Source organism: Platalea leucorodia (assembly GCF_965183815.1).
Source record: "Platalea leucorodia genome assembly, chromosome: 19".
In the NCBI taxonomy this organism is placed as follows: Eukaryota; Metazoa; Chordata; class Aves; order Pelecaniformes; family Threskiornithidae; genus Platalea; species Platalea leucorodia.
This window is the reverse complement of record NC_138841.1, coordinates 7,815,563-7,843,547: the sequence shown is the minus strand read 5'-3', so window position 1 is coordinate 7,843,547 and position 27,985 is coordinate 7,815,563. Positions and strand designations below refer to the sequence as shown.

At 55.9% G+C, this 27,985-nt stretch overlaps 1 protein-coding gene across 1 annotated transcript; it reads right to left on the bottom strand.

Annotated features, from left to right (window-relative positions):
- Positions 1-1,425: 1,425 nt before the first annotated feature.
- Positions 1,426-27,985, bottom strand: LOC309598915 (sperm-associated antigen 4 protein-like; the record flags this gene model as incomplete). The annotated part of the gene is made up of 7 exons (XM_082329943.1): positions 1,426-1,602; positions 2,388-2,477; positions 2,838-3,005; positions 3,605-3,717; positions 4,306-4,381; positions 4,962-5,055; positions 27,774-27,985. The coding sequence occupies 7 exons, from the start codon at positions 27,983-27,985 to the stop codon at positions 1,426-1,428; spliced, it is 930 nt and encodes a 309-aa protein (XP_082186069.1).

Sequence of the window (27,985 nt, the reverse complement as noted above, 5' to 3'; positions counted from 1 at the left end):
GTATGATCCGTCAGGTTTGCCGACAGGCAATATAGGGTTGTTAAAATCAGATTCACATTCTTTCAATAATCCTAATTGTAAACATTTTTCTGTCACTGGCTGGATTCCTTCCCTACCCTCCTTCTTCAGGGGACGCTGTTAAATTCTTACCGGTTGTCGACCCTCTTTCAGTTTAACTTCAACAGGTGAAGCATTCTTCGCCCTTCCGCGTACATCGGTGGCCCATACTCCGGGATATACCTGGTCTTTTATTTCTCGTATAAATTCTTCTTCTCTAATTTGGGGTTCGGTAAGAACCAAACTTAAAATGTCAATGTGATTTTTTTTTTTTTTGTCTGGTATTTCAAATTCCATTTCCCCATTTCTCAATTCTCAATTCTCAATTCAATTCTATTTCGGGATTTAGCTGTTCTAATAGGTCCCTTCCCAGTAATAGTCTAGGAGCCTCAGGCAGGTAGAGAAATTTGTGAATCCCCACACTCTTCCCAATTCCAAATGTTAATGGTCTCAAGAAAAAGCTTTTTCCACCTGCCCAGTTGCTCCCACAACATTAACACTTTTGTTGACTTATAGGTAACAAGGTTTGATTCAATGCAGAGAATGTGGCTAACGCAGCCACTATCTCCTTTCCCGGTTTCCTTCTGTCCTCTCCCTCCCCATTCCGATATACTCGCCACACTTCCTCCAGCAACTTTTCTAAATTCCTTATATCTGCTTCCCTAACTTTCGTTCTGATAGCATTAGTGGATCGTCTAGTTTAGTGAGCGGCTGGCAGCGGAGGCTCCTCCGAGAAAGGTGCTCGGGGCGCGCCTAGGAGCGTCCGCTCCGCAGTCGATCCCGCAGTCGAGCCGAGACTCTCCTGCCTGGCTTGCCAAAACTGACGTGCGGAAACAGACTCTGCAACCCCTAAGGGTGTAAAGTAGGTATGTTTATTCAGCGCTGGGCAGCACGGGGCTGGGGTCATCCCATACATAGACATAAGGTTTCCCAATACGCCTAGACATGTGCATGACCTGTCCCCGCTTCGTGTTAAAATTAGCCCCAAGAGGTCGTTTCCATAAACTCCTCCCAACTGCGCTTGCGCAGTGCCTCCTGGTGGTGGTCGCGGGGGGGTCGTGGGGATTAAGGCTGATGACTCTTCTTCGTCACCGCTGGTAACCCCTTCTTCTTGCGCAGACTCCGTTGCTCCTTGACTCTTGTCCAAACTGCAGGGTTGGTTTCAGCTGGTTTTTAAGACAAGTTGCTGTTCTCATCAGGAACTGTCCTTCGCTGAGAGATTACAAGACTCCTTACTTCAGTCCTTTTGAACAATAGTTAAACTTTGATAGTTACACTCTAAAGCCCCTTTTCACCCCCAAAGGGCCTTCTTGCGCACCCCACTTTGGAGACAGAGCTTCTGCACCAATCTGAATTGCCACATCTTTTTTATTGTTTTGTTCCTTCCCCTTCTGCTGCTCTTTTCTGTATGCCCTTCTCTCTTTCCTCTGGTTTTGCCATCTTCCCGTGAACCTGCACTCGATAAATGCAGGTGTACGCTGCGTTTCCCCAGTTGCTCTTCACCAGAAGTTTGACATGTGCAAAGGCTCTGGGAAGCGGCGCGTTCTGGGAAGAAAAGAGGGAAAAGGAAGCGGGGGTGTTAGGAGCGAGAATGCAATGAAGGTGTCTCCCCCGGCCAGCCCTGCTCCTGCTCAGGAACGAGCTCCTGAAAGTGGGTGGGAGCGGCAATCTGAGGCTCGCTGCTGGTACCGCGGCTGCTGGGGACACGGGAAGGGGGAAGGCAGCTGCCATCCTCTGCATGCTGGCCCTGCTGGGGCTCAGTCTCCCTCCCCTCTGCCCCTTCCCTCTGCTGCTTGCTCTGTGCTGGCAGAGAGGCCGGGGAGGTGCTCCTGTGCGGGGGGCGGCTGCTGTGCAAGCCCACCAAGCTCCCGATGTCTGCTTGGCCTGCTCTCCTCCTGGCAGGCGTGAGAGCACAGGAGAGAAGGGGCACGCTGTGCTGGGAGGAGAGGACACTGCTCAGCCTGCCAGCAGGCCACAGGACGGAGCGACAGTGCTGGCCAATTACTTTCACCACCGGGCTTCCCTGTTTCTTCACGACACAAAGAGGTTGCTTGGGTGGAGCGGCCGCATGTGCGGCTGGCTCTGCTGAAGGCAGTGGGTGCAGCCAGGGATATCTTGGGACTCGTGTTCCCACGGGCCTAACCCTGCCCTTGCTATCCTTCTGCTACCACCACTGTGTGCTACTCAGCCCTCCCAACCACGCCAGGTCTCTCCCGGCGGTGGTCCGGGCCCCTCGGCTCAGGGAGAAAGCATTCACGCTCTTCCTGCCATGGACTTGCAGGCAAAGCTGGTTTGCTCCCCGGCACCTTGCCCCTGCGCGTGGACCATACCTTCAGAGGGAAGGTCTGAATGGTCTCCTTTGCCACGTTGTACGTGAACGTCCCAAGGAGAGTTTCCTCTTCTCCGTCCGCATCCACTCCCTCAGGGGCAAAGCACAAGGAGAGCAGCTCAGACTCGTCCCCACAAAGAGGGAACGTACGTGCTGGATCAGCCCTGCTATCTCCCCACCCTCTCCTGGGGCTCCAGCAGTAGGCTAGCACTCGCTATGCGGGAGCTCAGTCTCGGCCTTGACTTCTGCTCAGGAACCCTGAGGTGCTTGTCCCGAACAAGTCTCAAGAGGGATGAAACCCCTAGAGCCCTTGAAGTGTCCCGCTAGGGCACTGCAGTGCTCAGGAGAGAGCAGGACGCAAACCTCAGAGGATGCACAAAAGCAAGCAAGACCCTGCCATGGCTTTCCCCCAGGGCCAGATCCCCACCAGAAGCACCCAGCAGAGACTCACAAAGACAGCGACGTCTCTGGGGGCGCTGATGACGGTCCCAGATGGAGAGACTTCTTTGGAGATGTGCTCCACAGTGACGGCAGTCAGATGGACTCGTGCTGGCAACTTGATGACCACCTGGCCCTGATCCCCTTGTAAAGGCCAGCAGTTTCCTGGGGTAACATCTGGCTGCAAGCAGAACACGAGAGCAAGGAAGAGAGAGAGAGTGTTGGGGCCAACACAACGGCCCACGTAGCTTGAAGCGTAGGCGCCGTTGTGTCCGTGGGGTCTATTTTGGCTTGAAAATGAGGCGCGTGGGAGGAAATGGACAGAAGCAGGAGGCCTTCATCCCTGCCTGACTGAAAGGGGGCTCTCAGGATTATGGGGCAGAGGAGAAGAGCAATTATGAAACCGTCCCAGTCAGGGCCTAGCAGAAACACCTCTCTGCCCAGTGGCTCTGCAGGCCAGCCCCCACCTCCCGCCCGCCAGGCCCAAAAAGGCGCTGTTAGGGATGGGCGTGGAAACGGGGTCACCAGAGAGAAAGTTTTCACCCAGCTGGGGCAGAGCACTGTGGGCGAGATGCAGCAGTTTGGCTCCGTTCAGCTCCATTCCCCTCCTGAGGGGAACCATTGATTGCTAGCAAGCCCAGCCCTGTGTTCGAGCTTTGCTTTCAGGAACCTGATCAACACTGTGGGCTTGAGCAGTGCCACTGGAGCGAGGGGAGAGCCCCTGAGGTCGGTCCCCAACTTCAGAGGGAGGCCCTTTCCTGAGGACTTCTGCTACGATACCTGCAAAATAGTGTCCGGAGGGTTGGCAGTGCGAAAGAGCCATAAAACCCTGCAGCCCCAATTCTCTTTGCAGATGTAGGTCTCGGAAGTTCTCTGCATGTCGATGGTGGCACCTGGAAGGGAGGGAGCGCAGGTGACTACTGGAAGAGGCCACATTCTAGGAGGACTCGGTGCTCAGACAGTCTTTCTGATGCTGCCGGCCAGCTCCACGTCTCTCAGTGCTCTCCTCCTCCCCACGCTGCTGGGGGTGCCCAGCTGCACAGGGGAATGACGGCAGCCACGTGCCTGCTGGTGACTGCTTCTCTCACAGCGCCACGAGGAGAAGGTGTGAGCGTTCTGGGAGACAGCGGGCGCCCACGTGAATGACAGCAGACCAAAACTGAGGGCTTGCGGCATGGGCAGCAAAGGATGGCCCAGCCATTCCCTCTTCCAATGCAGTGCAGAGGAAGGGAGCCCTTCCAACAGCACAGGAACACGTGCGGGGGCAGCGGCGGAGGCCCCCGTGCGGAGGCCCCCGTGCGGAGGCCAAGGGCAGGACTGGGAGGGAGTCTGAGAGAGCCACTGTGCCACAGCCTTGCTCTTGGACCCCATGAAGCGTTGAAGCTCCCCCACTTTGGAGAGCAGCTCCTGGAGCACGGGCTTCTTTGGGGAGTGCTGCAGACAAGCGCAGGGCAAGGAGACTGGGCTGCTTGTGTCCATACCAGAGCTTTTCAAGGCCCAGTCAGACATCTCGACGTAGACTTCCGAAGCCATCTGCGATGCTGCCTGGTTCACTTCCTGGGAACGCCATAAATGAACACAGAAAAGGACCACATCAGCGGGCAGTTCAGCGTGGCTGCTAGCGCCGGCAGAGGCAAAGGGTCAGTGTCAGAAAGGCAAGGCAAGCCTTGTCCACAGAGCTGCAAGACTCTGCTGCTGACGGGAGCCACAAGGACTGAGGAAGAGAATCTGTGTCCGCGGCCACGGCCATGGCCATGAGGTGGGTTGACGAGGGTCCCCACACCCTCGTCCCCACCCTCCACGCTCTGCAGGTCAGCGGGGAGATGGGCTCGGGCCCTGCAAGCGACGGCTGGCCCCGTGAGCGTGCCTGGGTCTCATCACTGCCTCAGGAGCCCAGCCAGAGGAGCCAGAGTGCCGGCGTGCCAAGGGAAGGCTGTTGGGAGTCCTCTGCTGCCTGAAGCAGCCTGCTTAAACTGGGCCTGGAGAAGGGCCTGTGCAGCACAGAAGCTCACCCAGCAAGCCCCTGGGGTAAAGGCTGGGTTGCTGCAGTCAGCAGTCCGACCCACCAACAAGCCCAAGGAGTGCTTTCTTGGGGGTTCTGCCCAGCCAAGCCTCCTTCCCCAAAACGCAGCATCACCTTTGCCCTGCTGACCTCCGCCCTCAGTTGAGCCACCTCCTGCATCAGAAGCTGCATCATTTGCCTTTGCTCCTCCAAGAAAACGCGAAAGCTCCTGCATAAAAGCACGAAAGCAGATCTTGTCAGAGAGCGGCCCGTCCCCTCTGGGGAGCGTCTCAGCTCGGCAAGAAGGAGAGACACGTGTGCTTTCCCAGCTTTGAGAGTGCTTCCCTTCCACACCAGTTTGAGCAGAAGGCAAAGGCAGGTAGGAGGTATGGGAGCCCTGGCTGTTAGCAAAATGAGTGCAGGTAGCACGAGGTCGGCTGATGCTTCTGCACAGAACCAATTCCAGCTCAGGAAACGTCTCTTACCGCAGGGTCTTCAGGTCTTCTGCGGACACAAGTGCCAGCTCCTGAAAGGGAAAAACGCTCGGTTCGAGCATCCGCTACCAGAGCCGCCGGGGCTTCCCAGGAGAGGCTTTCCTAGGAAGACTCGGCACAAGCTGCTGCTTCTTTGGGTCACCCTGTGTGTGGCAGCAGGAGAGCCCGTGATTTATCCAGCCGCTCTCAGCAATGCTCTGTTGCAGGAGGTGCCTGTGCCACAGAAGTCACCGACCTCTAGCAGTGCCTTTGTTCGCATTGTCCACCCTGGCAGCGAGGTCCCGCAGTAAACACCAGCTGCAATTCACATCATCAAGAGAGAGTTATTTTACTGGGGTCGCTAGCGATGCCTGCAGTCGCGTTGTCTCCTCCCTGTTGCCTTAGGGGTGGGGCAGCAGGTGAGCTGAGGAGGTGGGGAACGTGGCGTGCGGAGAGAGGACGCGCCTCTGCCCGGAAGCCATCGGCCCAGGCTTGAGGGGACTGCGCAGCCGTGAGCCTCAGGTGTGCTCAGTGCCCCAGAGCTATTCCCCGCTTCCCCTCGCTGCTTCAGGGAGCCCCGAGACCAGGCTGCATGGGCTAGGAGAGGTACCTCCCCATGGGTGCTCCTGCACGGCCCCTCCCCTCTGGGAATCCCCAGTTCAGGCTTGGAAGTAGCTACGCCCTTCTCTCCCGGACTTGCAGACGAAGCAAGCCATGTGGCCCAGTGGCCAGAGCAGCAGCATGGCTGGGAGACTCCCAGTCTTACTGGCAGTCCAAAAGGCAGTCCCGGTCCAGGACGTACTCGGGAAGTGCTTGGGCCATGGGAGTTTCCGCCCATACTGGCCCAAAAGGAAAGCTGGGCAGCTGAAAGCTGGCCTCCAGCACAGCCTGGCTGTCGCTCTCAGGTGTCTGCTCATGCAAACTCACCAAGAGCCACGGGGAGCAAGAAGAAGACGACTTGGAAGATCCTCTTCTTCTGCAGGGCCATCTTTTGCCTGAAAAAGAGGGAGTCCTGTGGCTGCCAATGATCCAAGCCTTGGGCAAAGCCCTCCGCCGGTGGAGTTCCCTTTTCAGGCTGGAAAGCCACCCTTTTGGAAGCCTCCTGCTGCCAGAGAGCTGCCAGAGCAGCGCCCAGGAGGAAGACGATTTCTGTCCACACCGTTCAACACTGCCGGCAGATCTTCCCCAGAGGAAGGGCTCCAGAAGCACCATCCCAAAGGGAATGAAAATTATGCAGGGAAGTAAAGAGGCCGAGCAAACGAAGACTGCTTTTCAGCTGTCTTTCTGGTGGGGACCTTGCTCTCTCTTTGGTTGAGAAAGCAGGCCTGTTCTCACTTGCGAGCACACAGATCTCTCTTAGGGGTGTTTTTCTGCAGAGCTGGGAAGTGCAGGAGCCTTGTCTGCCTTTCCTCCCAGAGCCCTCCCAGACCTGTGCGGTCACTGGCCAGAGCTGGGGAAAAGCCTTCCCCTGCGGGGGCTTGGCTCTGCACCCAAGCGTCTGGCTACGCGGCAGTTTGCCCTGCCGCAGCCAAAGTGTGGGGCTCTGGCAAATGCGTGGGACTGAGACTGCCGAGGGGCTTTGCTCTTGGCTCTCCCTGCGAATGGCCACAGCACGAGCAGCACCCCAGCTTGGGCGCCCGACTGGGAGCCCTGGGCTGCTGGCTGGGGAACACCCTCTGCTCTCCCCTTTGCTTGCACCGGCCCTCAGACATCCCCTTTCTCTCCCCGTCACCAGCAGAAACGTCATGTAATACGTACACGGCAGAGATGCACGTCCTCAGCAGACGTCTCTGCGGGGAGACAAGGGCGCCTGCCGGACGGCAAGTAAGGCTGAAGACTGTCCCTGCGCAAGGAAAGCAGAGAAAAGTTAGGCCTGTCTCTTGAGGTCTCTTCTCTAGGATGCCCAGCCCCGCGTGTCTCAGCTGCCTGCGGGGAGGCGGGCACCGTGTCCTACACACGCCCTCCCTGGGGCAAAGAGCAGGGCAGCCTGCACTTCTCCTGCCACTTGTGACGTTTGGCCAGAGCTCCAGTGCAGCACAGCTCTCCAAGTTCACCCCCGAGGAGGTCACAGCAAGCAGCAGTGCTGAGCTTACTTGCAATTTCTGTGCCCTTGTCGCGCCACTTGGCAGGCCCTTGAGTGGCTGAGCCGGGAGCTGACATCGAAGAGAGTATCCCCAGCTCCACCTGCATGCGGAGGTTCCTGTCGGAGGAAAAAGACAAATGCCCGTTGCCCACCGTCCCCACGCCGCGGGAGCCGAGGCGGGCAGGAGCAGCCTGAGCGGTGGCCCTTGCCAGAGGACGGGCCGTCCCAGCAGCAGCGAGAGAGGGCAGCTCCCCTCTCCTTTCCCCATCCTTTGCTTTACACGCCTGCAGTGGGAGCAAGCTGGCAGCAGCAGACCCCTGCCTCGGGAAGCCCACCCGGCAGCACAGCGTGATTCTCAGCCCGTCCCTCCCTGCTCCCTGGCCCCGGCCCCACCCTGCCCCGCGGCAGACACCTCCCAGTGGCCGTTTGGGGAGGGGGCACGGGCTGCTGTCCCCCCCCACAGCTCCCCCCACCTCTTCCCTGGGCACTCCCAGGTCTCCCGACCCCTCTCTGCCCCGCACAGCTGCTCCCATCAGCCAGGCAGGATCGCCCCTCCACGTTCCGAAGGGGCCAGTATCAGGCCCCAGGGGCTTGGCCTCCCCGTGCAGCAAAACCGCCCCGTGCAGCAGGGCTGGGCTCCGACCCTGCAGCACGAGGCTGCCACCTCCCCAAAGGCCCCTGCTGCACACTGCCTTTTGGCTGGGAGAGTGAGCCAGGCTTTCCGCCCAGACCCGTCCCCACAGAAGGGGGCCTTCGCAAGCCACGGGGCTCTTCCTTCAGAAAACTTCTGTCGGCTTCCCCAGGCTGCTCCGCACCCCACTGACCGTGCTAGGCCACGTCCGTGCTACCAGCCCAACCTGATGCCCCGCGGAGATGCCAGGCTTCGTACCTACTCGTCTGGCAGCGGCTGGGCCCTGCTTCCTCCCCTGCCGGCTGTTGGCCAGCCTCGTTCCCCAAGGAGCCTTGGGAGGGCCCTTGGCATCTTCTCTCGGGGGCCTTTCTCCTCGCCATCTCTGGGCAAAGGCAGGCTCCCCGCTCCGCTCTTCCCCCTCAGCCCCAGCAGTGTGGCCTGCCCCACAGCACGAGCGCGCCTGCCCAGGGCAAGAGCCACACGGCAGCTGGGGGCTCCTTCCCTGCGCGCCACAGGGCTGTGCGGGCGGCCAGCTCTGACCTCACACTGGTGACTCTGACATCACACTGGGGGAGGCATCCGGCCTCAGTCAGAACCTGAGAGCAATGAAGTGAGAGAGGGTGTTGGGACCATTAGGTGTCTGGTCATGTTTAGAGCCCCAGTGTCTGTGGGGCTGTGAAAGTGCTCCCAAGGGAAGGTTAGGGTCAGAAACAGCTTTTAGTCCTGGCACCTTTGGTGTGGCTGAAATTGCTGTATATTTTCAGTTTCCGAGCTGGGCTCTGGCTACAATGAGCGGGAGACAGAGAGTGTTTTGGACTTTTAGGAGGGCAGGCAAGCGCAGAGGCCCAGTGTTTGTGGGCCTGTGTCATGGTTTAACCCCAGTCAGCAACTAAAGTGCCACACAGCCGCTCACTCACTCCCCCTTCTCCAGTGTGATGAGGGAGAGAATCGGAAGGTTAAAAGGGGGAAAAAACTCGTGGGTTGTGATAAGAACATTTTAATAATTGAAATAAAGTAAAATAGAAGTAGTAGTATTAGTGGTAGTAATAATAATAATAGTAATAAGAACATAGTAATATACAAAGCAAGTGATGCACGATACAATTGCTCACGACCTGCCGACTGATGCCCAGCCTGTCCTCGAGCAGCGATCGCTGCCCCCCAGCCAACTCTCCTCAGTTTATATAATGATCATGACGCCATACGGTATGGAATAGCCCTTTGGCCAGTCGGGGTCACCTGTCCTGGCTGTGCTCCCTCCCAGCTTCTCACTGTCAGGGTAGGGGAAGCTGAAAAGTCCTTGACTGGTGTAAGCACTACTTAGCAAGAACTACAACAGCAGTGTGTTATCAACATTATTCTCATACTAAATCCAAAACACAGCACTATACCAGCTACTAGGAAGAAAATTAACTCTATCCCAGCTGAAACCAGGACATTTTGCTATTGTCCTGAGCATTGTTTTTATTATAGTTATACGGCTAATTTTTCTAAAAAGAAGCATATTTTTCATGTGTGGTTTTCAAGAAACTATGCAGATTAACAAGTATATAAGAAGTATACAGGAAAAGCTAGGTCCCTGGGGCCATTGCCACTGCCTAATTCTCTTACTATTCCATTATTTACTACATATGCTTCTAGAGATACTAAATTTGATACGAGAGCAACCCTTACACAATTCCTACTTTTGGGGGGAAAAGATACACACATCTTCCCATTGTGACGCTAACAGGTAGAACTTTACCTCTGCCAGCTGGAAGAGTGCCAAATTCCTACAGTGCTTTACTGGCTCAGGACTTGACAACTGGGAAGTACTTGATGAGCTCTAGGTCTTAAATGAACAGAGAAAATAGCTCAGTGGCACACAGAAAAGACTGAAAGGAAGGGAGGAAAAAAAAAAGCTGCTTATGGCTTGGATGGGCGTGCTCTTTGCTGGGTAAAAAACTGGCTGAATGGCCGGGCCCAAAGAGTTGTGGTGAATGGAGTTAAATGCAGCTGGTGGCTGGTCACAAGTGGTGTTCCCCAGGGCTCAGCATTGGGGCCAGTCCTGTTTAATGTCTTTATCAATGATCAGGATGAGGGGATCAAGTACACCCTCAGTAAGTTTGCAGATGACGCCAACTTGGGTGGGAGTGTTGATCTCCGGAGGGCAGGAAGGCCCTACAGAGGGACCTGGCCCGGCTGGATTGATGGGCCGAGGCCAACTGTGTGAGGGTCAACAAGGCTCAGTGCCGGGTCCTGCGCTTGGGTCACAACAACCCCAGGCAACGCTACAGGCTGGGGGGGAGTGGCTGGAGAGCTGCCCGGGGGAAAAGGAGGGGGTATTGGTGGACAGCTGGCTGAATATGAGGCAGCAGTGTGCCCAGGTGGCCAAGAAGCCAATAGCGTCCTGTCTTGTATCAGAAATAGTGTGGCCAGCACGACCAGGGAGGTGATCGTCCCCCTGTACTGGGCACTGGTGAGGCCACACCTGGAATCCTGTGTTCAGTGTTGGGCCCCTCACTACACGAAGGACACTGATAGAGCACAAATTGCTACTTAGCATGGAAGGTAAGTGTGGGCAGGGGCACAACCTGTGCAGGTACTTTAAGAAGAGATACCAGATCCATCCCAGACACCAAGGGTGTTATACTGTTCAACTTGTGTCAGTTATTTTTGTTGCAAATGACACCCCTGATTAATGTTAGACCTAGGTACAGTACCAATTACTTTGCCATTGACACACATACCTACCATGCAGTGTTTAGGTGCAGCCTCACTACAGGCTGTTTAACATCCTTGAAAAGTAAGACTAGCTAACATGCATTTCTAATTACTGATCATCAGTGAGCTACTGCTAAACCGCATGTTTTAGCGGTGTCCAGGAGCGTGTTTCCTGGCACCTACTCAAGTTCTTCTTTGATGGGTAAGCAAAAGCCAGCAGCCACAAGCCCTTACCAAGACTGTGTCTTGCAGCACAGAACACAATTCCTGCCTACTACCACATGGCTCTGGCACTTTCCTTCTTGGGCGCTGTAAAATGAACTGAAACAATTCAGTGCGCTGGTATTTGTCTTACTCTTTAAAGGACTCAGCAGTGAATTTCAAGAAACAGACGGTTATCAAGAGGAACTATACAAAGTATTACATTGCTTAACTGACAGTATAACTGACAGCTTAAGTATGCAAAGGCATCTTAGAAATGCTGGAAGATGGATGTTGAATTATTACCATAGAAGTATCACACTGGAATTAACCAATTTTAAGAAGCTTGTAAGCTCCTGCTGCAGGAGCTCCTGCAGACACCGCTCCCTCCCTGCGCTGCTGCTGATGCACCCGCGGTGACGGAGGATCGAGCGTGCCCCAGGCCCGGCTCGCTGCTGCCAGGACAGGCCGTGGGGGCCTGGGGCTGCGGGACAGGCCTCAGGGGAGGTGCTGGGGCCGGGGCAGCTGCAGGGGCCGAGCGGGGCCGGGGCAGATGCGGGGGGCTCCGGGAGTCGGGCTGCCCGGTGCCTGTGCCCGGGGGGATCTGTCTCCATCTCCTTCCCCTCCCCAGCTCTCGGGTCGGTCCTGGGGCTGCCCCGGCCAGGCCCGGCTCCAGCTTGGAGCTCCCCCCGCCACCCGCGGGGTTCCAGCAGGCAGGAGACACCCCCACGCCCGCCCAAGGGCCTCACTCCCCTCACGGGCAGCCCCAGGCCTCACCTCAGCCAGGCCGCAGCTGGAGCTGCACCTCCCGAGACCAACACGGCTGCCAGGAAGGTGAGCGTGGGGCCATGACGGCTCCGGGCATGCCCTGGTAACCAACATGGCCGCCCGGCAGCCCCATGTCTCAGGACTACAGCTCCCGGCATGCCGTGCTAACCAACATGGCCACCTGGCGGACATGTGCCCCAGGACTACAGCTCCCGGCATGCCACGGGGCGCAACTGCCCTGCTGTCTGACCCTGCGCGGCCACCGTCCCCCGCCCCGGCTGGGCCCTGCCCCACGAGCAGGCCCCATGGCCGCCTCCGCGGGGCTGCGCTGGCCCCAGAGCCCCGGTGGAGAGGGAGGAGGAGGGGGAGAGGGGGACAGAGCGGTGGAGAAGGGTGGGGCAGGGCGGTGGGGTGGCCGGAGAGGGACAGGAGCAGGACAGAGGGACAGGAGACGGACAGAGGGATGGTGGGAAAAAGGGGTAGCTGGGCAGGGAGTGGAGAAAGGAAAAATAGTGGTGAGGAGCAGAAACAGGGATAGAGAAGGAAGGAGACGGAGGGCAAGTGAAGAACATGGCGCAGGAAGAAAACTAGTGCTAAGCAGCAGGACAGAGGGACAGAGAGAGAAGAGGGGCAGGAAGGAGAACAGAGGGATGGACAGACACAGAAAGGGCAAGGGCACGGGACAAGGGGGCGGAGAGACAGAGAAATGGGACAGGGAACAGGACAGAAGGCAAAGGGTGAGAGGGAGAAGAAAGGGGAGAGGCAGGGGCAGAGAGTGGGACACAGAGCAAGGGAACAGACACTCTCTGTTTCTGGAGCCTCCCAATGTTCAATGGAGTCTGTCTCCCTGGCCTGCTGAGTACAGCCAAAGTCCAGACAGAAAACTGCAAACATCCAGGGATTCTTCCCACCCCAAAGGTGCCGGGACCAAAAGCTCTCGCTGCTCTTCAAGTAGCCAGGCAACCGCATTCACAGCCCCACAAACACTGGGGCTGTCTCTTTCTAGAGCCTCCCAAAGTCCAATACAATCTGCCTGGGCCGCTGAGCCAGAGCCAGCTCAGCAATTGCGCTGTAATAAAGAGAATGCCTGCTTCTCGATGCTACATTGGTGTGAAGAGGTTGATTCCCCATTTTGGTGACAGTTTGGGCGACCCAGATGGGACTCTGCTTCTGAATGTTGACGGATCCGCGGGATCGCAGGACCCCCAGCCGGCACCGAGGGATTCTTGGGAAGAACCTCCGAAGCCGAGACCAAAGAGCTCTGAGCAGGACCCCTGGGAAGGTAAAGGCATCCCTTTTCTGATTAAAAGGGTGGTTGCCTGCCCGTCAGGCGCGGCGAAGGCCTCGCGGGGTTGGGCTGTAAAGGTACCTAAGGGAAGGATTGGACCCTATCGGGCCCAAGTCCCTAGGACACCTGTGTCTGGAAAGCTTTGGCCGAAGGGGTGGGTTGGAGTCCCACTGAAGGTAATCTAGGTGTTCGAGTCCCCGTCTGGGGAATGCCTCTGACTATTTTGTGCAAAGTTATTGTTTCTCTGTTTGGTGTTGCTGTATCTTTTGTGGCGGGTACTAAGCCCTCTGCGGAAGGGGGGATTCGGAAAAGATCTCCCCTAGGATGGATGGTGAAACATCGGAGGAAATTGGGAGGGGAGCCTCTCACTCAAAAACAGCTTCTAGAATATGGTAACAATTGGTGGCCAATGTATAGTCTCGAAGATCAGGAAAAATGGCCAAAGAACGGAACTCTAAGATATACTACTATAGTACAACTGATGGTACTTTGCAGGCGGGAGGGTAGATGGGATGAAGTACCATGCGTGCGTTTCTTTTTCACACTAAGAAACCACCCAGAATGGCAGAAGGAATGCGGAATAATCCCACAGGATCCTCTGATCTTGGCTCTAGAAAAGGAGGGGAGGGGCAGGAATTTAAAACGATGGTGTTCTGCTTGTCGTATGGGGAAGAGATGCTGGAAAGGCGGACGGGAGGCAGAAGGTGACCTAGAGTTCATGGCTGCTCCCCGGCAGAGGTTGGGAGAGAATCCTGACGCCGGTGAAGCTATTAGTCATGTGAGCAGGGTAAGAGAAAGCAGTCGTAGGCGAGCCGGTGACGCTGGTAGCGCGGGAGGAATTGGCTATGGCCCTGGCTATGGGCGACTTGGTGGAGCAGAAGGATTTAGTGCGATGGCAGGAAGAACGAGGGGACGACAAGGGGAAGCAGGAGAGGTTTTACAAGCTCCTCTCCGACAAGCGGTCGGAAATAACGGGCCAGTAAGCGTTAAAGTGCCATTGCCAAGAAGGGATTTGAGGTCCTGGAAGGAAACGGCGGGTATTGATAGGGAAGAGCCAGAAAGGGGGGGTAAAGTTTTGGAAACTATAACCAGGACCCAAGCCCCTGATTGGAATGACGTACAGGTAATATTAGAGACATTGTGAGACGGTACTGAGAAGAAGGTGGTATGAAACACTGCTGGGAAAGAGGTAGAAGGGGCACGGGCTAATGGGGACCTGCAGGGAATGACAGATCCAACTTTTCCTGCCGCAGACGCGGGGGGGGATCCTAAGCAGCCGGGACCCCAGGGGCTTTTGGGTACTATTTGGCATAAGGCACGCTATGCCAAAAGCGATCCATTGGTGCAAATGCTATGAGGTTAAGCAAGAACCAAACGAATCCCCGTCTGCCTTGGTGGAGCGGTTAAAAGTCACTGCCAGGAAATACACGAATGTAGACCCTGAAAAACCAGAAGAGGCCGTTCAGTTGGCTTCTGTCTTTATGAGAGCTGGAACCCTGCCTGGCAGCACAGGCCAGGCAGCCGCCCGGCACGGGAGTGTGGCAGGGTTCGGGGGGCCCAGAGGCATGGGCAAACTACCGCCCAGGAGAGCAGCAGCCGTGCTGCCCCAGGGGAGCCCACCGGCTCTCCCCGCCCTGCTGCACACTGGGGAGCCCCAGTGTGATGTCAGAGCCACCAGTGTGAGGTCAGAGCTTGCCGCCCACACAGCCCTGTGGCGCGCGGGGAAGGAGCCCACAGCTGCCGTGTGGCTCTTGCCCTGGGCAGGCGCGCTCGTGCTGTGGGGCTGCTGCCGGAGCTGTTTTTGCCTGGGCAGGCCACACTGCTGGGGCTGAGGGGGAAGAGCGGAGCGGGGAGCCTGCCTTTGCCCAGAGATGGCGAGGAGAAAGGCCCCCGAGAGAAGACGCCAAGGGCCCTCCCATGGCTCCCTGGGGAACGAGGCTGGCCAACAGCCGGCAGGGGAGGAAGCAGGGCCCAGCCGCTGCCAGACGAGTAGGTACGAAGCCTGGCATCTGCCCAGGGCATCAGGTTGGGCTGGTAGCACGGACGTGGCCTAGCACAGTCAGTGGGGTGCGGAGCAGCCTGGGGAAGCCGACAGAAGTTTTCTGAAGGAAGAGCCCCGTGGCTTGCGAAGGCCCCCTTCTGTGGGGACGGGTCTGGGCGGAAAGCCTGGCTCACTCTCCCAGCCAAAAGGCAGTGTGCAGCAGGGGCTTTTGGGGAGGCGGCAGCCTCGTGCTGCAGGGTCGGAGCCCAGCCCTGCTGCACGGGGCGGTTTTGCTGCACGGGGCGGTTTTGCTGCACGGGGAGGCCAAGCCCCTGGGGCCTGAGACTGGCCCCCTCGGAACGCGGAGGGGCGATCCTGCCTGGCTGATGGGAGCAGCTGTGTGGGGCAGAGAGGGGTCGGGAGACCTGGGAGTGCCCAGGGAAGAGGTGGGGGGAGCCGTGGGGGGGGACAGCAGCCTGTGCCCCCTCCCCAAAGGGCCACTGGGAGGTGTCTGCTGCGGGGCAGGGTGGGGCCGGGGCCAGGGAGCAGGGAGGGACGGGCTGAGAATCGCGCTGTGCTGCCGGGTGGGCTTCCCGAGGCGGGGGTCTGCTGCTGCCAGCTTGCTCCCACTGCAGGCGTGTAAAGCAAAGGATGGGGAAAGGAGAGGGGAGCTGCCCTCTCTCGCTGCTGCTGGGACGGCCCGTCCTCCGGCAAGGGCCGCCGCTCAGGCTGCTCCTGCCCGCCTCGGCTCCCGCGGCGTGGGGACGGTGGGCAACGGGCATTTGTCTTTTTCCTCCGACAGGAACCTCCGCATGCAGGTGGAGCTGGGGATACTCTCTTCGATGTCAGCTCCCCGCTCAGCCACTCAAGGGCCTGCCAAGTGGTGTGACAAGGCCACAGAAATTGCAAGTAAGCTCAGCACTGCTGCTTGCTGTGACCTCCTCGGGGGTGAACTTGGAGAGCTGCGCTGCGCTGGAGCTCTGGCCAAACGTCACAAGTGGCAGGAGAAGTGCAGGCTGCCCTGCTCTTTGCCCCAGGGAGGGCGTGTGTAGGACACGGTGCCCGCCTCCCCGCAGGCAGCTGAGACACGCGGGGCTGGGCATCCTAGAGAAGAGACCTCAAGAGACAGGCCTAACTTTTCTCTGCTTTCCTTGCGCAGGGACAGTCTTCAGCCTTACTTGCCGTCTGGCAGGCGCCCTTGTCTCCCCGCGGAGACGTCTGCTGAGGACGTGCATCTCCGCCGTGTACGTATTACATGACGTTTCTGCTGTGGACAGGGGAGAGAACGGGGATGTCTGAGGGCTGGTGCAAGCAAAGGGGAGAGCAGAGGGTGTTCCCCAGCCAGCAGCCCAGGGCTCCCAGTCGGGCGCCCAAGCTGGGGTGCTGCTCATGCTGTGGCCATTCTTGGGGAGAGCCAAGAGCAAAGCCCCTCGGCAGTCTCAGTCCCACGCATTTGCCAGAGCCCCACACTTTGGCTGCGGCAGGGCAAACTGCCGCGTAGCCAGACGCTTGGGTGCAGAGCCAAGCCCCCGCGGGGGAAGGCTTTTCCCCAGCTCTGGCCAGTGACCGCGCAGGTCTGGGAGGGCTCTGGGAGGAAAGGCAGACAAGGCTCCTGCGCTTCCCAGCTCTGCAGAAAAACACCCCTAAGAGAGATCTGTGTGCTCGCAAGTGAGAACAGGCCTGCTTTCTCAACCAAAGAGAGAGCAAGGTCCCCACCAGAAAGACAGCTGAAAAGCAGTCTTCGTTTGCTCGGCCTCTTTACTTCCCTGCATAATTTTCATTCCCTTTGGGATGGTGCTTCTGGAGCCCTTCCTCTGGGGAAGATCTGCCGGCAGTGTTGAACGGTGTGGACAGAAATCGTCTTCCTCCTGGGCGCTGCTCTGGCAGCTCTCTGGCAGCAGGAGGCTTCCAAAAGGGTGGCTTTCCGGCCTGAAAAGGGAACTCCACCGGTGGAGGGCTTTGCCCAAGACTTGGATCATGGGCAGCCACAGGACTCCCTCTTTTTCAGGCAAAAGATGGCCCTGCAGAAGAAGAGGATCTTCCAAGTCGTCTTCTTCTTGCTCCCCATGGCTCTTGGTGAGTTTGCATGAGCAGACACCTGAGAGCGACAGCCAGGCTGTGCTGGAGGCCAGCTTTCAGCTGCCCAGCTTTCCTTTTGGGCCAGTATGGGCGGAAACTCCCATGGCCCAAGTGCTTCCCGAGTACGTCCTGGACCGGGACTGCCTTTTGGACTGCCAGTAAGACTGGGAGTCTCCCAGCCATGCTGCTGCGCTGGCCACTGGGCCACATGGCTTGCTTAGTCTGCAAGTCCGGGAGAGAAGGGCGTAGCTACTTCCAAGCCTGAACTGGGGATTCCCAGAGGGGAGGAGCCGTGCAGGGGCACCCATGGGGAGGTACCTCTCCTAGCCCATGCAGCCTGGTCTCGGGGCTCCCTGAAGCAGCGAGGGGAAGCGGGGAATAGCTCTGGGGCACTGAGCACACCTGAGGCTCACGGCTGCGCAGTCCCCTCAAGCCTGGGCCGATGGCTTCCGGGCAGAGGCGCGTCCTCTCTCCGCACGCCACGTTCCCCACCTCCTCAGCTCACCTGCTGCCCCACCCCTAAGGCAACAGGGAGGAGACAACGCGACTGCAGGCATCGCTAGCGACCCCAGTAAAATAACTCTCTCTTGATGATGTGAATTGCAGCTGGTGTTTACTGCGGGACCTCGCTGCCAGGGTGGACAATGCGAACAAAGGCACTGCTAGAGGTCGGCGACTTCTGTGGCACAGGCACCTCCTGCAACAGAGCATTGCTGAGAGCGGCTGGATAAATCACGGGCTCTCCTGCTGCCGAGTCTTCCTAGGAAAGCCTCTCCTGGGAAGCCCCAGTGGCTCTGGTAGCGGATGCTCGAACCGAGCGTTTTTCCCTTTCAGGAGCTGGCACTTGTGTCCGCAGAAGACCTGAAGACCCTGCGGTAAGAGACGTTTCCTGAGCTGGAATTGGTTCTGTGCAGAAGCATCAGCCCACCTCGTGCTACCTGCACTCATTTTGCTAACAGCCAGGGCTCCCATACCTCCTACCTGCCTTTGCCTTCTGCTCAAACTGGTGTGGAAGGGAAGCACTCTCAAAGCCGGGAAAGCACACGTATCTGTCCTTCTTGCCGAGCTGAGACGCTCCCCAGAGGGGACGGGCCGCTCTCTGACAAGATCTGCTTTCGTGCTTTTATGCAGGAGCTTTCGCGTTTTCTTGGAGGAGCAAAGGCAAATGATGCAGCTTCTGATGCAGGAGGTGGCTCAACTGAGGGCGGAGGTCAGCAGGGCAAAGGTGATGCTGCGTTTTGGGGAAGGAGGCTTGGCTGGGCAGAACCCCCAAGAAAGCACTCCTTGGGCTTGTTGGTGGGGTCGGACTGCTGACTGCAGCAACCCAGCCTTTGCCCCAGGGGCTTGCTGGGTGAGCTTCTGTGCTGCACAGGCCCTTCTCCAGGCCCAGTTTAAGCAGGCTGCTTCAGGCAGCAGAGGACTCCCAACAGCCTTCCCTTGGCACGCTGGCACTCTGGCTCCTCTGGCTGGGCTCCTGAGGCAGTGATGAGACCCAGGCACGCTCACGGGGCCAGCCGTCGCTTGCAGGGCCCGAGCCCATCTCCCCGCTGACCTGCAGAGCGTGGAGGGTGGGGACGAGGGTGTGGGGACCCTCGTCAACCCACCTCACGGCCATGGCCGTGGCCGCGGACACAGATTCTCTTCCTCAGTCCTTGTGGCTCCCGTCAGCAGCAGAGTCTTGCAGCTCTGTGGACAAGGCTTGCCTTGCCTTTCTGACACTGACCCTTTGCCTCTGCCGGTGCTAGCAGCCACGCTGAACTGCCCACTGATGTGGTCCTTTTCTGTGTTCATTTATGGCGTTCCCAGGAAGTGAACCAGGCAGCATCGCAGATGGCTTCGGAAGTCTACGTCGAGATGTCTGACTGGGCCCTGAAAAGCTCTGGTATGGACACAAGCAGCCCAGTCTCCTTGCCCTGCGCTTGTCTGCAGCACTCCCCAAAGCAGCCTGTGCTGCAGGCGCTGCTCTCCAAAGTGGGGGAGCTTCAACGCTTCATGGGGTCCAAGAGCAATGCTGTGGCACAGTGGCTCTCTCAGACTCCCTCCCAGTCCTGCCCTCGGCCTCCGCACGGGGGTCTGCGCACGGGGGCCTCCGCCGCTGCCCCCGCACGTGTTCCTGTGCTGTTGGAAGGGCTCTCTTCCTCTGCACTGCATTGGAAGAGGGAATGGCTGGGCCATCCTTTGCTGCCCATGCCGCAAGCCCTCAGTTTTGGTCTGCTGTCATTCACGTGGGCGCCCGCTGTCTCCCAGAACGCTCACACCTTCTCCTCGTGGCGCTGTGAGAGAAGCAGTCACCAGCAGGCACGTGGCTGCCGTCATTCCCCTGTGCAGCTGGGCACCCTCAGCAGCGTGGGGAGGAGGAGAGCACTGAGAGACGTGGAGCTGGCCGGCAGCATCAGAAAGACTGTCTGAGCACCGAGTCCGCCTAGAATGTGGCCTCTTCCAGTAGTCACCTGCGCTCCCTCCCTTCCAGGTGCCACCATCGACATGCAGAGAACTTCCGAGACCTACATCTGCAAAGAGAATTGGGGCTGCAGGGTTTTATGGCTCTTTCGCACTGCCAACCCTCCGGACACTATTTTGCAGGTATCGTAGCAGAAGTCCTCAGGGAAGGTTTCCTGCCTCCCTCTGAAGTTGGGGACGGACCTCAGGGGCTCTCCCCTCGCTCCAGTGGCACTGCTCAAGCCCACAGTGTTGATCAGGTTCCTGAAAGCAAAGCTCGAACACAGGGCTGGGCTTGCTAGCAATCAGTGGTTCCCCTCAGGAGGGGAATGGAGCTGAACGGAGCCAAACTGCTGCATCTCGCCCACAGTGCTCTGCCCCAGCTGGGTGAAAGACTTTCTCCCTGGTGGGGGGGTGCCCTGCAGAGCCACTGGGCAGAGAGGTGTTTCTGCTAGGCCCTGACTGGGACGGTTTCATAATTGCTCTTCTCCTCTGCCCCGTAATCCTGAGAGCCCCCTTTCAGTCAGGCAGGGATAAAGGCCTCCTGCTTCTGTCCATTTCCTCCCACGCGCCTTATTTTCAAGCCAAAATAGACCCCACGGACACAACGGCGCCTACGCTTCAAGCTACGTGGGCCGTTGTGTTGGCCCCAACACTCTCTCTCTCTTCCTTGCTCTCGTGTTCTGCTTGCAGCCGGATGTTTCCCCAGGAAACTGCTGGCCTTTACAAGGGGATCAGGGCCAGGTGGTCATCAGGTTGCCAGCACGAGTCCATCTGACTGCCGTCACTGTGCAGCACATCTTCATAGAAGTCTCTCCATCTGGGACCGTCATCAGCGCCCCCAGAGACGTCGCTGTCTTTGTGAGTCTCTGCTGGGTGCTTCTGGTGGGGATCTGGCCCTGGGGGAAAGCCATGGCAGGGTCTTGCTTGCTTTTGTGCATCCTCTGAGGTTTGCGTCCTGCTCTCTCCTGAGCACTGCAGTGCCCTAGCGGGACACTTCAAGGGCTCTAGGGGTTTCATCCCTCTTGAGACTTGTTCGGGACAAGCACCTCAGGGTTCCTGAGCAGAAGTCAAGGCCGAGACTGAGCTCCCGCATAGCGAGTGCTAGCCTACTGCTGGAGCCCCAGGAGAGGGTGGGGAGATAGCAGGGCTGATCCAGCACGTACGTTCCCTCTTTGTGGGGACGAGTCTGAGCTGCTCTCCTTGTGCTTTGCCCCTGAGGGAGTGGATGCGGACGGAGAAGAGGAAACTCTCCTTGGGACGTTCACGTACAACGTGGCAAAGGAGACCATTCAGACCTTCCCTCTGAAGGTACGGTCCACGCGCAGGAGCAAGGTGCCGGGGAGCAAACCAGCTTTGCCTGCAAGTCCATGGCAGGAAGAGCGTGAATGCTTTCTCCCTGGACCGAGGGACAGTGTCCTCTCCTCCCAGCACAGCGTGCCCCTTCTCTCCCCATGCTCTCACGCCTGCCAGGAGGAGAGCAGGCCAAGCAGACATCGGGAGCTTGGTGGGGTTGCGCAGCAGCCGCCCCCCCCCCCCCCCCCAGGAGCATCTCCCCGGCCTCTCTGCCAGCACAGAGCAAGCAGCAGAGGGAAGGGGCAGAGGGGAGGGAGACTGAGCCCCAGCAGGGCCGGCATGCAGAGGATGCCAGCTGCCTTCCCCCTTCCCGTGTCCCCAGCAGCCCCCATACCAGCAGCGAGCCTCAGATTGCCACAGCCGCTCCCACCCACTTTCAGGAGCTCGTTCCTGAGCAGGAGCAGGGCTGGCCGGGGGAGACACCTTCATTGCATTCTCGCTCCTAACACCCCTGCTTCCTTTTCCTGCTTTTCTTCCCAGAACGCGCCGCTTCCCAGAGCCTTTGCACGTGTCAAACTTCTGGTGAAGAGCAACTGGGGAAACGCAGCGTACACCTGCATTTATCGAGTGCAGGTTCACGGGAAGATGGCAAAACCAGAGGAAAAAGAGAAGGGCATACAGAAAAGAGCAGCAGAAGGGGAAGGAACAAAACAATAAAAAAGATGTGGCAATTCAGATTGGTGCAGAAGCTCTGTCTCCAAAGTGGGGTGCGCAAGAAGGCCCTTTGGGGGTGAAAAGGGGCTTTAGAGTGTAACTATCAAAGTTTAACTATTGTTCAAAAGGACTGAAGTAAGGAGTCTTGTAATCTCTCAGCGAAGGACAGTTCCTGATGAGAACAGCAACTTGTCTTAAAAACCAGCTGAAACCAACCCTGCAGTTTGGACAAGAGTCAAGGAGCAACGGAGTCTGCGCAAGAAGAAGGGGTTACCAGCGGTGACGAAGAAGAGTCATCAGCCTTCATCCCCACGACCCCCCCGCGACCACCACCAGGAGGCACTGCGCAAGCGCAGTTGGGAGGAGTTTATGGAAACGACCTCTTGGGGCTAATTTTAACACGAAGCGGGGACAGGTCATGCACATGTCTAGGCGTATTGGGAAACCTTACGAATATGTATGGGATGACCCCAGCCCCGTGCTGCCCAGCGCTGAATAAACATACCTACTTTACACCCTTAGGGGTTGCAGAGTCTGTTTCCGCACGTCAGTTTTGGCGAGCCAGGCAGGAGAGTCTCGGCTCGACTGCGGGATCGACTGCGGAGCGGACGCTCCTAGGCGCGCCCCGAGCACCTTCCTCGGAGGAGCGTCTGCTGCCAGCCGCTCACCGTGGGAGCAGACAGCAACCTCCTGAAGCCTCCTGAAGCATTTAATAATGATATGTTTTACAAGAAGAGCCAGTCAGTCGTACGCTTGGCCGGGGCTGCTGGTAAACCGCACAGAGACGTCTGGCGTACAGCCTAGTCCCCGTAGGGGAGGAGGGTACCCTGGCCGATAGAGCGGCCAAAGAGATTCGCTGAGCCATAGAGCGGCCGCTAGCGATCTTGGGGGTAGATCGAGCAAATCTGAGGTCACCACTGCATCCCGGTGGCGGGAGCCAGGACGGACCGGCTCATGACTGTGTAAGAAGCAGGAGAAGGGTAAGCGGACCTCTCCCAAGAATTATTTAAATCTTTGCAGCTGCTGAAGGGATATCAACTGGAGCCATAACTACCTGTTTCATTTACCCGGGTATTGTATATTGTATGTAGTGTATGTTGAAAATCTGTGTGTACGTGTGTTTGAGACACAGCATCGCTGTGAAGTGAGTGCGGAGTCCTGCTCCTCGGTTTCGTTGTCCCGCGAGGGAAACGGCCGGAGACGGACGAAGCGAAATAAAAAGGTTGTAAGGATGTAAAAGAGTAATTCTGTAACCCTCTGAGTGGTAAAGTGTGGACCGTGGAACTAAGTGTTAAGATACTGCGGGAATACAGGAGAGAACTGGGACCAATAAAATGGGAGGGTCCCAGCAAAGTAAAGAGATACCAAAGAAATCGCCATTAGGTTGTAGTTTATATCGCTGGAAGGACATGAGGGCGTCCTCCTGGAGGAAATATGAATAAGAAAACTCTAATTAAGTATTGTAATCAGTGATGGCCATTGTATAAATTAGATGACGAAGAAGAGTGGCCTGTGAATGGGACTCTGAAGTATAATGCCTTGCTGCAACTCCTGTTATTTTTAAGGTGGGAGGGAAAATGGGACAAAGCTCTGTATGCGGATATGTTTTTTCACCCTCCGAAATCACCCTGAGCGGCAGAAAGATTGTGGTTTTAATTTTGCTCCCCAAGATCCCACGGTGTTGGCTTTGGAAAAGGAAAATCAGAAAGAGTTAGGGAAGGTGAAGCGCTGTTGTTCAGCACGTAGTATTGGACAGAGGTGTTTGAAGGTGAAAGAGACACCCAGAAGGGCGGAAGAAAAGTGCCTTTCCAGAGGGATGATGCGGATAAGTGGAAGGATGCAGCTAAGAGGACCCAAGTGGGGTTGCGAAAAGGTTTGAGTGGATTACTAAGAGCTTGGACCCGGATTGGAAAGATGTGGATCTTATGTTAGATGCTATGACTGAAACGGAGAAGCAGCTTGTATTAAAGGCAGCCCGAGCTCATGTAGAACCATAGATTGAGGGACGAGTTTTACAGGGCACGGCCGAAGATCCTGTGCCCTCCAGGGACCCGCGCTGGGACCCTAATGATCCAGCTCAGTACCGTTTGTTGCAACGATACCGAGCCTGGATCAAATTGGGAATAGAACATGCGATCCCAAAGGCAGTTAACTGGTCTGCTCTGTATGCTACCAAGCAGGGGCAGACTGAACCGCCCACCAAGTTTTTCGATGGCTTACGGGCTGCTGTGAGAAGAGTAACTACTATGAAACCGGAGTCAGAAGCTGCCACACAGCAGCTGGCATCTCTGTTTCTGGGACGATCCACTAATGCTATCAGAACGAAAGTTAGGGAAGCAGATATAAGGAATTTAGAAAAGTTGCTGGAGGAAGTGTGGCGAGTATATCGGAATGGGGAGGGAGAGGACAGAAGGAAACCGGGAAAGGAGATAGTGGCTGCGTTAGCCACATTCTCTGCATTGAATCAAACCTTGTTACCTATAAGTCAACAAAAGTGTTAATGTTGTGGGAGCAACTGGGCAGGTGGAAAAAGCTTTTTCTTGAGACCATTAACATTTGGAATTGGGAAGAGTGTGGGGATTCACAAATTTCTCTACCTGCCTGAGGCTCCTAGACTATTACTGGGAAGGGACCTATTAGAACAGCTAAATCCCGAAATAGAATTGAGGAATGGGGAAATGGAATTTGAAATACCAGACAAAAAAAAAATCACATTGACATTTTAAGTTTGGTTCTTACCGAACCCCAAATTAGAGAAGAAGAAATTATACGAGAAATAAAAGACCAGGTATATCCCGGAGTATGGGTCACCGATGTACGCGGAAGGGTGAAGAATGCTTCACCAGACCAGAGAGCTGCTTGTGGACAATTAATCGCCTCAGGAAAAGGAGTGAACCGCTGGGGATGGGAGAATGGGGGCGCAAATGTCCTCGGAAGAAAAAATCTATTTTGTGTAGATTTTTGCGAATCCTTGCAAAAAGGGGCATAAATTATGGTGCAGGAAATGTTCGGTTGTTGTTAACTTGGTTGCGAAAACACGGGCAACAAGCGAACGCAGTGACCGCGTTCCAGGTGGAGACTTGGGAGGAGGCAGGAAAAGCGTTATGGGAAGCGGCCACCAGGGGGGACAGTAATGCCACAAATGTTTTGACGACATGGCGTTTACTGAAAGACTCTTTAGAACAATTAGAGCCACACCGAAAGGCTGCAGCTTCTGCCACCGCTCCGGAGCTAACCCCGCAGGGCACGCCACAAACACCGCCATCGGGTTCGTCCTCCGACATGCCCTTGCTCGCGGGTGCTCAGGCTGCACAACCGTCCACCACCACACACCCCACACACCCCCCGCGCCGCTGCTACCCTCTGCGCCGTTTTCTCCTTCACCTGCTCCTATGGCTGCAACACCTCTGCTAGACCTTCCGATCCCTGCAATCAGCACCCCTCCACTCCCCCACCCGCCCCTGGCCCCTGCTGCGTCAGCACTCTTACCGCCTTTCTCTACTGCTTCTAATGCCGATACGCCGCAAACCCATAATCAATTGCCGCCCGAGGAATGGGGGGGGTCAGCCGCTGCTACGAGGTGGCAAAAGATTAGACACCAGGCATTGCAAATGGGAGATAAAGCTTTTTGTTCAGCGATAGCATGTCCCGTCATACGCAGCAACGCAAATGTCCCCGATGAGCATGAACCTTTTGGCTATAATGTTCTAAAAGATCTACGACAAACAGTTGCCATGCATGGACTGGGTTCTCCTTTTACACAATCCCTGCTACAGGGAATATTTACAAATGCAATAGTACCATTTGATATCTGCACGCTTACTAATCTTATATTGACCCCAAAGCAAAAGGCAATCTTTGAAAGCACCTGGCGTACCGCCTGCCGAAACGCCACAATTATCAATATGCAGCGACAATAAGGCAACTCTTTACAAGGGGCAGGACTCCCACAACTTATGGGGGATCCGCCGCTAAATCACCCAACGTTACAGGCACGGTTACGACCAGAGATATTAGCACAAGGCAGAGACCTTGCTTTACAGGCATTACTAAGAGTGCCGGTTCAGATCATATTATAAAAGCGATAGATTGTGAAAAAATAAAGTGTCATTGTCGTCGTCATCTTCTTCACTTGTCTTCGCTTCTCTTCTTCGCTTGTCTTTGCTTGTCTTCGCATAACCTCATACGCGGAGTCCGTGATGAATTGCCACAAGATATGTTATCTTGGGCCACTTCATGCAAGATTTTGTGTTTTTCCCAAATTTGAGATAAATCTTTCTCAAGCCTCTTGTCTTGGTTAACATAGGTACAACAACGTTCACCAACAACCGTACACAAAACCCCTTCTTTAGCAAAAAGCAAATCCAGCCCTAGCCTGTTTTGAAGTGTTACTTGTTTTAAGGAAGAAATTGCTTTCTGTAGAGCCGTGAGCGCATCAGCTGTACCATTAGTAATAATTTCCATTGTAGCTGGAATGTTAACTAAGGCCTTTTCTAATTCACTAACTCCTAACCATGGAAGAAACCACCTCGCAAAACTATGAAACCTGGTTGGCCTCGTTATGAAAGGGTTTAGTTTTCTCTTGGTTGCATGGGTTACAAGGTTTCATAGAGGTTCGTGATAAGCCAAGCGTGCGTAAACTGGTTTTGTGCAACAGTAACGCTAGGAACTACAGTCCCTACAGCACATTGGCCCTTCCACCCGAAAGGCAATACCTTCTATCCCCACTTCGCACAGATCCAATACCATCCCTGACCTACAGGAGCTGGCCAGCCTTTGGGGGTATTGCTGGCGTTTTTCCGAGTCTGCTTGCTATTCCACATATTTGCACCTCCCTACTTGATGAAACTAGTGCAATTGGAGTAGGCCCCAACAAAACTCGAAATTCCACAATGTCTGTCTGTGCTATTCCCTCCTGTATTTTGGGTGGTGTTTTCTAGGTAGCACCGCTGGACACAAGGTACTCCTTCCGTCTCGTTCCCGAGTAGGATTCCTTTTTGGTATCTCTGTGTACTCAGGGAGGGCTATATTGTTAAAGGCATTAGCTATCTCTGAAGAATTGGGAAAAACTGTAGCGACCACGGGGTGGCCATGTCTTGCGTTTGTGGGCAAGTGTGAGCAAATCCAGCGCTCAGACCAATTGACGGCACCAGCAATTTTGTCATGTAGCTGCAAAAAGCTATGACTCTCCCATGCCCCCAGTCTCCCTGTTAGGCTTACAATCAGCGTCGTGACAAGGTAAGCTTTCCGTGCTGTACTTGCGCGACTCTCCATGGAGATTTAGGTGCTTTCTTAACTCTGGTGTGATGTATCCAGCTGCTCTGCTCTTTGATTTTGATTGCGGTGAAGGAGTACCTGGAAAGGTCCTTCCCACCGTGGCTCCAAGGTTCTTTCTGCAAGAGACCTTCTATAGACATAATCTCCAGGTTGGATGTTATGTACAGGGCCATCTAAAGCTCTACTTCGAGCCCCGACCACACGTTTCTCAGTTTTGTTGAGATGTTTGCTTAATGCTACCATGTAAGAGGTTATAATTTCATCCCCAGCCTGTGTGGACATCCCTTTCTGTATTCCATAGGGTCGTCCATCTAAGAGTTCAAAAGGGCTCAGTCCTTCTTTTGCTCTTGGCCTAGTTCGTATGCGCAAGAGAGCCAAAGGGCGAGACCGAGGCCAGGCCAAGTTAGTCTCCTGTCCCAATTTCCCCATCTGCTGTTTGATTAAGTGGTTCATTTTTTTCTACTTGGCCACTCGACTGAGGGCGATATGGGGTGTGAAGCTGCCAATCTATACCCAAATGGCGGCTAATTTGTTGTACTACCTTTGAGATAAAATGTGGCCCTCTGTCAGAGGATATGGCTGCTGGAACCCCAAAACGTGGTCTTATCTCTTGCATTAATATTCTAGATACCTCCCGAGCCTTGGCTGTCCTGGTAGGGAATGCTTCTGGCCAACCGGAAAAGGTGTCAGTTAGTACCAATAAATATCGATCCCCCCCGCCCTTTTCTTGGGAGTTCTGCAAAATCGATCTGCCATTGCTGCCCAGGCCCATTGCCTTTCCCAATTTGGCCCATTTCTGGTCTGGGGGAATTTTGGGGATTAGTCTGGAGGCAAAGATCGCACTCTTGCCTCACCTGTCTCACAGTGCTATAGAGATTTCTAGCCACAGTTTCGCTAATTAAATGTTTATATAGAGCCTCTGTTCCCCAATGCCTTTTCCTATGTTCTTCTCTTACCAGATGCCATGTTAGGCAAGAGGGAATGATTAGTTTCCCTGGTGGGGTGGAAGCCCACCCTTCTTTGTTATGCGACCCTTCTAGATCTGTGATAAGCTTTTGATCTTCCATGGTATATTCTGGCTTACCTTCTAGAGAAATCCGCCCGGCCGGGACCAAAGCCCCTTCTATTTTTGCCTTCGCTTTGGCTACCTCTTTTGCCTCTCTGTCCGCCAGCTCATTTCCTCTTTCCAATTCTGAGCTCACCTTCTGGTGGGCCTTAATATGCAT